The sequence below is a fragment of the Lethenteron reissneri genome, chromosome 2, assembly GCF_015708825.2.
Source record: "Lethenteron reissneri isolate LAM-NWPU_2019-01 chromosome 2, ASM1570882v1, whole genome shotgun sequence".
Taxonomy (NCBI): Eukaryota; Metazoa; Chordata; class Hyperoartia; order Petromyzontiformes; family Petromyzontidae; genus Lethenteron; species Lethenteron reissneri.
The window spans coordinates 2,575,504-2,587,525 of NC_083780.1; the positions used below are offsets into that span (position 1 = coordinate 2,575,504).

Genomic DNA, 12,022 nt, shown 5'->3' on the forward strand with positions numbered 1-12,022 from the left:
ACAGTGCACATTATCAGAGTTATGTCTTTTGTTTGTATTTATGACTGCAGGTATTGCGGTCTATGCAAACATGACTCCTTGCAAAAAGGTGTCAGTTTTGTTGCCAGATAGAAGGGTAAAGAACCAATTATCATATTTTTACTGGCAAATGAGGTCCCCATAGTGTAGATGCTTGCCCCGAGCTCTCATACTCTGATGGTGCATTGTCCTTGAGTTGTGCGCCTTTTGGCGTCATCTGGTCCAACCCATATGAGACTAGGCTCGAAGGAAAGCTGTCTCGGGTGTGGACCAATCAACTTCAGGGACAGTGCACATTATCAGAGTTATGTCTTTTGTTTGTATTTATGACTGCAGGTATTGCGGTCTATGCAAACATGACTCCTTGCAAAAAGGTGTCAGTTTTGTTGCCAGATAGAAGGGTAAAGAACCAATTATCATATTTTTACTGGCAAATGAGGTCCCCATAGTGTAGATGCTTGCCCCGAGCTCTCATACTCTGATGGTGCATTGTCCTTGAGTTGTGCGCCTTTTGGCGTCATCTGGTCCAACCCATATGAGACTAGGCTCGAAGGAAAGCTGTCTCGGGTGTGGACCAATCAACTTCAGGGACAGTGCACATTATCAGAGTTATGTCTTTTGTTTGTATTTATGACTGCAGGTATTGCGGTCTATGCAAACATGACTCCTTGCAAAAAGGTGTCAGTTTTGTTGCCAGATAGAAGGGTAAAGAACCAATTATCATATTTTTACTGGCAAATGAGGTCCCCATAGTGTAGATGCTTGCCCCGAGCTCTCATACTCTGATGGTGCATTGTCCTTGAGTTGTGCGCCTTTTGGCGTCATCTGGTCCAACCCATATGAGACTAGGCTCGAAGGAAAGCTGTCTCGGGTGTGGACCAATCAACTTCAGGGACAGTGCACATTATCAGAGTTATGTCTTTTGTTTGTATTTATGACTGCAGGTATTGCGGTCTATGCAAACATGACTCCTTGCAAAAAGGTGTCAGTTTTGTTGCCAGATAGAAGGGTAAAGAACCAATTATCATATTTTTACTGGCAAATGAGGTCCCCATAGTGTAGATGCTTGCCCCGAGCTCTCATACTCTGATGGTGCATTGTCCTTGAGTTGTGCGCCTTTTGGCGTCATCTGGTCCAACCCATATGAGACTAGGCTCGAAGGAAAGCTGTCTCGGGTGTGGACCAATCAACTTCAGGGACAGTGCACATTATCAGAGTTATGTCTTTTGTTTGTATTTATGACTGCAGGTATTGCGGTCTATGCAAACATGACTCCTTGCAAAAAGGTGTCAGTTTTGTTGCCAGATAGAAGGGTAAAGAACCAATTATCATATTTTTACTGGCAAATGAGGTCCCCATAGTGTAGATGCTTGCCCCGAGCTCTCATACTCTGATGGTGCATTGTCCTTGAGTTGTGCGCCTTTTGGCGTCATCTGGTCCAACCCATATGAGACTAGGCTCGAAGGAAAGCTGTCTCGGGTGTGGACCAATCAACTTCAGGGACAGTGCACATTATCAGAGTTATGTCTTTTGTTTGTATTTATGACTGCAGGTATTGCGGTCTATGCAAACATGACTCCTTGCAAAAAGGTGTCAGTTTTGTTGCCAGATAGAAGGGTAAAGAACCAATTATCATATTTTTACTGGCAAATGAGGTCCCCATAGTGTAGATGCTTGCCCCGAGCTCTCATACTCTGATGGTGCATTGTCCTTGAGTTGTGCGCCTTTTGGCGTCATCTGGTCCAACCCATATGAGACTAGGCTCGAAGGAAAGCTGTCTCGGGTGTGGACCAATCAACTTCAGGGACAGTGCACATTATCAGAGTTATGTCTTTTGTTTGTATTTCTGACTGCAGTTATTGCGGTCTATGCAAACATGACTCCTTGCAAAAAGGTGTCAGTTTTGTTGCCAGATAGAAGGGTAAAGAACCAATTATCATATTTTTACTGGCAAATGAGGTCCCCATAGAGTAGTAGAGAACTGTCTCGTCGTCGGCGGCGGCCGCCAGGACCGGAACCAACATGTCCCCTGCTGGCTTGCAACGCCCCGACCCCAGGAGGCATGCACATTCGGAGGTGGTTGGCATGCGCGACAGAGCGTCCGCGTTGGTGTGGCGAACGCCCTTACGGTAGGTGGTTTCGAAATCAAAATCCTGGTGGATCTCCAACCATCGGGACAATTGTCCCGATGGCTGTTGAACTCGCAGGGCGTACTGCAGTGCCGCATGATCTGTGCGGACGGTGAAATGCCTGATCGTACAGATATCGGCGATACTGTTGGATGAAATAGACAATTGCTAACAGTTCCCTGCGGGTGACACAATATCTTTGCTCCGCTGGAGACAACACCCGACTGCCGTACGCAACCACCCGTTCCACGCCGTCAACCACCTGGGAAAGCACGCCCCCAATACCCGTGTTGCTCGCATCGGTGTCGAGCAGAAACGGTTTCGAAAAATCGGGGTAAATCAAGGGAGGAGCTTTTACCAGGGCGTCCCGAAGGGAGCAAAAAGCAGCCTCCTCCTCCTGACCCCAGTGGAACCGAACCCCTTTAGATGTTAAGGCGTGTAGGGGTTTGGCAATCGTCGCAAAACCAGCGACGAACCGTCGGTTATACGACGCGAAGCCGATGAAACTCCTGACCTCTCCCACCGAGGTGGGAGTCAGCCAGGAGCTGACACACTGCGTTTTGGCGGGATCGGTAGCAATACCCGAGCGCCCTACGATGTGCCCCAAATAACGCACCGAATCGCGTAACAAATGACATTTTTGGGGCTTGAACTTCAAATTAGCAGCCCGCATCTTTAGGAAAACCGCCCGCAACCTCTGGAGATGTTCGTCAAAAGTTTTACTGAAGACGATAACGTCATCCAAATAAATCAAGCATGACTCCCATTGCAATCCAGCCAAAACCAATTCCATCAAACGCTGGAAAGTTGCCGGCGCTGAGTGTAAGCCCATCGGCAACCGGTTGAATTGGAACAGGCCGTGCGGCGTACGGAAAGCAGTTTTAGGCTTTGAATCATCGTCCAGAGGAAGCTGCCAGAATCCCGAAAGTAAATCCAGTGTGGAGAAGAATCGCGCTCCCGCCAAGGCGTCCAGCGATTCGTCCATCCGTGGGAGCGGGTATGCGTCGGCAACCGAAATTTTGTTAAGGCACCGAAAATCAACGCAAAACCGCAACGAGCCGTCCTGCTTTTTAACCAGTACGATCGGCGCTCCCCAAGGACTGGTAGAGGGAGAAATGATGTCGGCGGCTAACATGTCATCAATAGCCGATTTGACATGGTCCTTTTCGGCGGGACTTAACCGAAACGGATTCTGGCGTATTGGCGCGCTGTCACCCGTGTCAATATGGTGACGCAGCAGATGAGTGCAACCCAAATCGTATTTGTTCCGACTGAAAACGTCGGAAAATTCCCGCCGTAGCGTTCTAAGCTATTGGCGCTCTGAATTTGACAGGTCCGTCGATCCCGCACAAAGCGCATCGAGCCACCCTTCATCGCTGTCCGAATGTGGGTGCGGCCGGGGAGCAGTGCCGACATGATTCGCAACCGGTTCCTCGCAGGGCACCGGCGTCGCGTGCGCAAGCACCGTCCCTTGAGGAACTACCACTGTTTGCGACCCCACATTGAGGACCGCGATGAAAGGGTCCCCGTCCCCCCTCACGACGGTCAGGGCCGGAATCAAATGCGGTCCACTAACCCCGGCCCTAGACGGTCCTTGCAGAATTCCCTGGGCCCCAATGCCCTCAGCGAAGGGCCGACGAAGTTTTAGAGGCACTAACATTTGAGCTCCCGGCGGCACACGAACTGTTTTAACGACGGACGCTGGTATAGTTACGAACGCCGTCCGAGTCGCAGTAGGTGAAGGCAGGAACGCCATGCGCCGTCCCGACGGGAGCTCAATGCATCCCTGGTCTATTAAAATACGATTCGGCATTTTGCCCAAGAAGTCCGTCCCCAGCAGGCACGGAACCGCCAGCGAGGAGGAAACAAAAATCGGGCCCGACAATTTGATATCCCCGATACAAATTTGCGCTCGAATCTGTCCAATGATGCCAAGGGAGCCCCCGTTAGCAGCATAGAATGGGACGTTAACCGGCAGTAAAGGACGGCTCTGGACAGGTAAAATGTTGTAAATTAGTTCGGAAATGATGGTCGCCGATGCCCCCGTGTCGACCAGGATGCGTACCTCAACCCCGTCAATGTGTCCCACGACGGCCGACGACCCCGACGAACGCGGCCACAACACGATGGGCTAACACGGACCACTGCCTGGGTTCGATTTGAGTCCCCAAAGTGGTGCGTGTTGGCCCATCGCAGCGCAATGTCGGCCCCCCGTTCGTTGTGGTGCGAGAGTGTGCGACAGGTGTGTGCTTAGGCCAAACATGTGTGATGCCGCGACTCGCCGGATCATGTTGATGGAGCTTGGGAGGAGGAGGAGGGCCGGCGTCCTGTGGAGGCGTCGTCCCCCGCTGCCGAGGAGAGCGGCACCCCGAGGCGACATGGCCCCGGACGCCGCAGTTGAAGCAACGCGGGAGCGCCGGCGGCGATGACGGACGGTGGAAGCGGCTCGCTCCATCCCGGCCCGACCGTGCTCCCGTCCTCTGTTGCCGTCGATGGTCGATGGCGTAACCCTCCTCCGTCGGGAGGGTGACTGCAGCAACCGCACGCCCGGCCCCTGCCCTGCTGGCCCTCCGTCGCTGTGACAGCAGGTTGGCGTGGAGGAGGCGCGCAGCTTGGAGGGAATCCATCTCCGTGTTGTCCTGTGCAACGACGGCGATGTCCAGGTCGTCTGCCAGCAGGAGGATTTTTTCTGTCACCATGGCGTCGACGCCGTCCTCGTCCATGCGAGGGAAGGCCGTCTTCGCCAGCGCCAGGAGACTCGTTCTGTACGCCAGGGGCGACTCGTTTGCGCCCCGCTGGCGGTCGTAAAACTGCTGCCTGCATTCCGCTGAAGGTCCGTAGACCCCGGCCAGCAGCTGCAGCGCCATCGGTAGTGTAGAGCGCTTCTCCCTCGGCGCCGATGTGAGGGCGGCGAGTGCGTCGCCGTCGAGGAGCGCCGGCAGCGCGCAGAGAGCTTCAGCATCCGACCATTTAGCCATTTCTTGGTGGGCGAGGAAGCGGCGCTGAAAGCCGCCCCAGTCGCCCTCCGCGCCAACAAACTCTTTAAGCGGAGGCAGTCTTTGGTGCAGCGCAGCGGTCACCGTGGAACCCCGCAGGCTGCTGTCTCCGTGACTCGGCTGTGCTTCGGCGCGAACGGCAGATGGTATCTCCTGTCGCAGCCGTGATGACGTTCCCTCCGCTGGCGATGACGCGGCAGCCCCAGCGAGGCCGATGTCGGACCCGAGGTTCAGGCTGGCCACGCCCTGAGCAGCCGCTGCGGCGATGGCGGGAAATTCAAAGTTTGAATCTTCGGAGATGGCGGGAAGGCGCTCCGGACGGCGGCTCTCCTCGCCCCGTGGTGGACCACCAGCCCCCAGCCGCGTGATGTTCTCCAGCGTGGCGGCAGCGGCGTATAGTAGCTCTGCCAGCCTTGCGTGAGCCAGCCTCAGCCCTTCTGTCTGCGGCTCCTCTTCATGCCGATGCCCCGGTAAGAACGCGTCCGGCCCCGGCTGCACGATGTCTTGTTGAGCCGTCTCGGGCTCGACAATTTCAGCGGTGTCCTCCACTTGCGGTACTTTGGCTCGAGCTGTTTGGCGCGTGTCCATGTTCGTAGTTGTTCTGACACCAGATGAAGTACCGTTGATGACGCTTGGACACCGTTGTTGGGCACGCGTATTTATTCGTACAAGTAGTCACACTGCGGACATACAATACTAGAGGGGTGTATCGGCCCCCTCACCCGGATAGCTGGGAATACTCTACTAGCTACCCCTGACCTACCTCCTAGTCCTCCACTAACGGGCTAGGGGAGGCTATCTGGCCCGACACTGGTCAGTCGGGCTACGGTACCCGGAGTCCCAGAGTACTAACTCTGGTTCACGGGACCCCGCCACTGGCTCGGTCCTGCGCGGCCCTGACAAGGGCGGCGTCCCAGGGGAGTCCAGGGCCTAGCTAGTCGATCTTCCGTCTTCCCTCCTTTACTCTAAAACTGAACCCCGAGCTCTCCGGCTCATCCCCATTCATACCCCCCGGAGGATCACAACCCCCCCCCCCCCGGGCAGCCCCCCAGGCCGCCCGGTGCGGACGTCGTTGCGGGCACCTCCCCGTGTACTCACGGAGCCCCGCCCACTGTGTTTGTTACCCGTGTGATCCTATGCATACAGCCCCTCTGTAACAGCCCTACATATCCATCACTATTCGCAGTGTGTCACTGCTCCTGTCGATCTCAGACAAGAGAACAATGAAGTTATTCAGGAACTGCTGAGGATATTTGTTTTTGCGTAATGCACAAATGGTCGAGTGCTTTCTACAACGATAGAGTACGTTGTTATTGTTTTACTGCTACATAGATGAAGGGCGTAACATGTACGAATGCAGTGTCAAGAACGTGTGATTTAAGCCTTAAGCCAAGAGTTGCTACGGATCCCAATGAAGATTGCAACCTCGATTGTGTAAAGTTTATTGACGCATTGCAGTCAGGACACATATTAGCGCTTCGTGGCAATAGCATCGCCACACGGTCCGTGCACCTTCGTTATGTCAGAAATGCAATCACACCGAGGGAATAGAGCGTAGGGGGAGGCAAAGGGAACGGGAATGATAGGGCAGAGACAAAGGCAGAATAAAACACCAGCAAGAGGACAAGGTAAGAAAGCGGGCGCGCACACACACACATACATTGGCAGGGATTGAAGATTTCTCCAGACTCGGGCGACGGTGAAGGTTTGAGGGCAGTTTCCCACACTACAGTCCTCGCGAGCCCTCCACAACAACTCTCTGTCTCTCCGTGTCTACCAGTTTTACTGTTCCCCATTCCAATACAAATTAACTCGTTCCACGGTGCACGCGCCCGATTATTGTTACATCCGTTCCACGTATGTATGTAAGTATTTTTTTACATATTTTGCACAGTACATAGCCAACCATGCTGATCGGAGGTGCGGGGAATGACAACAAACTAAACACAAAAAGTAGTCTCACGTGACACGCTAAACGATTAACTCCGCCTGTTAAGTGAAACATGTGTACACACAAGGAACAAGTGTGCTGGCGCGCACACGGAGATCTCAACCTTTATTTGAATCGGCTCTCTATTAACGCGGACAGCGTTAATTTCCTAGCGTGCCACGTGGGAGGTGTTTAACAATCAGCTGTAGCGTGCGGCGTGGAACGAGTTAATTGGGAGGAGTAAACGAGTGAACCGGGAGAGACGTAACGTGGTGGGGTGGTCGCAAGGACTGGAGTGTGGGAATCCCTGGACGAAGTAAGATCCAGAATCGTTTTGGGAGAGTTTTGGTGTTAGTCCGGTCCACCTTCGGAGCTCTCCGGGAGATGCAGTGACGGCTGTAGTTTCAACAACGCAAGGCTGCGTATCTTCCTTGAGCAGTGTGCAAGATGTAATGGTACATAAGGGCGGCATTGTGGTTGTGTAGTGGTGATGCTTGTGCCTCCCAGCAAGAAGCGCCACCTGGGTTCGATACCTGACTCGGTTCTCCCCCTGTTTCTATGGGTTTCTTCCAGGTTTCTCCGTTTTCTTCATCCCATAGAAAAAAACCCAATGTAAATGATATCGGCCAAACATCCCAATGCTGAAACAATTCCTGCAAATTACTCAATTGGGATCACACACAGAGGCAGCAACAGAGTCTTGCGACTCTTTAGAGAGACTTTCCTGGGTAACAAGAGTTTGTTTGCAGAACAGAATGCGACCTTGTGAGTAACATCACCCGCTCCTTAAACTGCCGGTGTGCATTATACCATCGCGTGTTCCATCATGAATATCCATGGCACCTCCACGTGGAATAAAGTTGCGTTGTCACTTTTTTTTTCGATTGACAGACTAAACTAAATTATCGGGAGAAACTGCGCGTGACGGCTAATCTGGCTGCCTCGTTCCAATCACCTGTCTGACTTCTTGCCGATGAGCGTAGAAACACACCTCTTGGCACCTTGGTTGACTTTCGACCCTTGTTGGACGTTGAACAGATCGACTCCTCTGTAGCTCGAGGAGAAAATTCGACCAGAGAGGATGAGGTAGAAGGCGTTACGGAAGGGCCTGTTGAAGGCCGCGAAGAGAATGGGATTTACCGTTGAGTTGATGTATGTGAACCAGTTGATGAACTCCCACGCCAACGAGCTTGCCTGGTATCCGAATATCGACTCCGTTGTCGACACCACAAAGTACGGCATCCAGAGCGAGATGAAGACGCCCACGATGATGCCCATGGTGATGGTGGCGCTGTGCTCGCGTCTCAGCGAACTCCTCGCGGAGTCCGCGTTCGAGCCCATGGCGGTGGAGGCAATCTTCCTCGCCTGCTGTCTGGCCAGCTGATAAATCCTGCCGTAGGCCAGCGTCATCAGCATCATAGGGACGACGCAGCCAAAAATCGTGTTGGCCATCGCGAACGGCAGGTTCAGCAGCACCGGGCAGTCGTCGGGACAAATCTGCGCTACTTCCTCCTCCAGCCCGACCAGGTTCCACTCCACCATGAAGACTACGCCGTAGAACGGGAGGCAGAGCCAGCAGAAGAGGAGCATGAGGGCGCACGTCCTGTTGGTGATGCGCTGGTGGTAGCGCAGCGGGTCGCTGATGGCCACGTAGCGGTCGAACGAGATGCAGCTGAGCAGCAGCACGGATAGAGTGCAGAGTGTGTAATCGAACCACGAGTGCATCTTGCAGAAGGTCCACCCGTAGAACCAGCAGTTGTACACGGAGCGCATTGCACTGAAGGGCATGATCAGCAGGCCCACCAGCAGGTCCGCCACGGCGAGAAACAGCGTCAGGACGTTGGTGCGAGTCTGCAGTTGCCTGAAGTAGAGGATTGATACGACAGTGAGGAGGTTTCCGAAAATGGTAATGGAGATGGCTGGGATGATGATGGTGATGAGAGTGGCTCGCTCGGCCTCGGAGATGTCGTTGGACGTGCAGTGGAAGTTGTGGAAGACCTCCACGCACAGCAGTGAACTGTTTCTGATGGACTCGTTCAGTGTTTCCATTGCTTGTTTGTTAGATATATATTCACGTGTAATATCAGCTCATCCTGCGAACGGGGTAAATCTTCAGATGTGTCTCAATCTTATATACCTATTCCCAACTCTCAACGAATTATCTGTACCATTGCAGGACGTCCGTGAAATGGAGCTTAACAGCTCATTAGGCCATTCCTGCTGAAATAAAAATAATAAAAATAACGTAATTAATAAATATACACATCCATATGTCGGAATACAAAGCGAGTACACAAACTGGAAAAAAATCAACGGTAAACATTCTTAGCCACGGTTTCATTCATATAGGTGGTAGGTTATATGTCTCGCAAAACTCATCATCACCATCATCATTGTGACCATAGATTATCGCTTTTCGTTCGGCCACAATGTGTCTTTGACCTTATACGCCGTCATTTACTCAAGTGGCTTGGCTGGCAAACTGACTTAGAAACGCGCCACTACAATTCCCTCTTACTCAGTCTGCACAAATAATAACGATTATTCGGCTGATCCTCCCGTATGTACCCTGCTCGAAGGACCCTTTTTATTATGTTTTATTTTTATTATTTTATTACTTCCCTTCTACGTGACTTTACCGAAAGAACCAAGAAGATAACGTGTCTTTCTGTATATACAGATGCACGTGAAGACTACGCTTTTACAGGTCCTCTGACCGATTGTATTCTATCTGGAAAGCTTCACTGAGACTCAGGGCTCAATTTCCAGGAGGACCCTGCTTGAAGAGAGTTGGCAACATCATTTTTTTATTCATGAACAACGACAAGGGACTTTGCTTTGCGTGGTAAGGGAACGCTCCGCCTTGGAGAAAAGCCACCATGCGCACAAACGAGGAGAAAGCGTTCATACATTTGCCTGCAGAGGTCCGAAACCCACTTGCTATACTGCCATATCAGAGGCCAAGCAAAAATTCCGCGTAGATAGGAGCTCAGCAACCCACTTGTTGTACCGCCATGTTTTGGAAGCTCACAGATCGGCACACATAGTTGAGAAACCCACACGCTGCACTGCTATCCTCTGGTCACACATGTCACGAAGTCCTCTTGCTGTCAATCAAGAGTCTGTACGGACACGCCATGAACCCGCTTGCTGTACTGACACCTCGTGGGCGCAGCCGAGCAAGTTGGAAGTCTCAAGCGCAAAACGATAGTCCTGTGATCCGCCAACCTCGCTTCGAGGCACACTGGATTAGAGGCGTGTGGGTTTGACAAACCTCACAAGGGCCACATCTCGGGGCGTCGTCGTCTTCGTAATGGACTGGCGAGGCAGACTCCTGCGATGCCATCCATACGCAACGAGATTACACAAAAACAATTTGGCGCTGCGATAGGCAGCGGTGAACAAGCGCAAATTACGTCTATGTGCACACGGTAATTCCTCGTTTAACGTGGTAGATGCGTTCCTGAAAAGTGCCACGTTAAGCGAAACCCGCTTTAAGCGAGGAATTATAATTTATTCATCACATTTGCACGATAAAATAATGAGTCTAGAGTCATTCCATGGCAGGACAAAAAAACTGAGATGAAGTTATGCCGCCGTGTTACTGTGTGATTCCACGTCCTGAATTGTATCGCTCAGCTGCACAGCTCACGAAAGTAGTTCGTCGTCGACTGCTCAGAAACCGCGTTATAACGGGCGCATTCCGCATTATAACGGCCACGTGGATTTTTCTCCGCGTTCTCGGGTTTTCCCTTTTACATTTATAATCAGCATAACGCGTTTAGAGTATTTGGTTGCGATACATCTACATATCAGTCAATTCGTTGAGCTGTCATTTGTGATAGCCAGGTCACTTCTGAAAAAGAGCTACATAGCTCAGTAGGCCTTACCTGGTAAAATAACATGGTTTAATTATATATATATTATGTGTAGCAACTGAGTCTCAAGCCTTGTTTCATGTTTTTTTTTTTTCCAGGAGGATGCTGTATTCAGGCTTTGTCTGCCAGTTCCATCACCGGGAGTTTGGGTTTATGTTGCAGGAAACCGGGGAAGGACGAAGAAATCCCACCCACGAGTTTTCGAGAACCATTTAAACACTGGCATATCCTGGCGGCACCTGCAATAACAGCCCCACGCCTACAACACCTGGCAAGCGCTGGGGATCAGCTGTTCCAAGTTATGTGCTAATCAGTCTTAAACTCGCTTAGCTGCGCGCATCTGACGGGGATGGGACGCATCGCTTGAGATGTGGTCGTGGGAATGTTTCGTCTCTGTGCTCGTCGAATTCCAATTGTTACGGTCATCACCAACCATGATCTATCCACTGCTGGACCAAGGCCGCATGGTCATGCGAAGCAACCATCTCTGTACTGCCCGCACATGAGCTGATTTCATCGCTCCATCTCATGGCAGTGGACGGCCTCTCTTGGGATGCGTTCCATAAATTTAGCTGCCACTCCGTGGTTAGTCTCGACCGCCTGCCGTCATTCCCTTCCAAGGACGTGTCCTATCCAAACGCGCCTTTTTTTCTGAACGGGCAATGTGAGAGATGCAATTACACTGATTACTTTACTTGTACACATGTACCGTACGCGTGCAATAGGTGCACTAAACTCCCGTACAGTATAAGAAGTGAAATGTTTCTTTAAAAGTAAAAAAACTAAAAATTACTATCATGTTGAGTGTGCGACCCAATGAGACTGACGCATTAGCGATGATGGTGACGATTGTGATGATGGTGATGATGACGATGGTGCTGATGGTGACGATGGTGATGATGTTGGGGATAATGCTGATGATACTGATGATGGTAATGAGGATGATGATGACGATAGTGATGGTTAATAAATTACTTATTTATCTAGGATAACCACACTGAGTCATAGGACACGTTTTCTGGAGGGTCCTGCCGCAGCTGCATTGGGTTTTTATTATTTGCAAGATGTTTA

General features: G+C 51.6%; 1 protein-coding gene across 1 annotated transcript; it reads right to left on the reverse strand.

The window, feature by feature from the left end:
* Nucleotides 1–8,024: 8,024 nt before the first annotated feature.
* Nucleotides 8,025–9,134, reverse strand: LOC133344117 (trace amine-associated receptor 13c-like). Its single transcript, XM_061554100.1, has one exon. It carries the CDS (start codon nt 9,120–9,122, stop codon nt 8,025–8,027), a length of 1,098 nt encoding a protein of 365 aa, XP_061410084.1. The 5' UTR covers nt 9,123–9,134.
* Between the last annotated feature and the right edge of the window lie 2,888 nt (nt 9,135–12,022).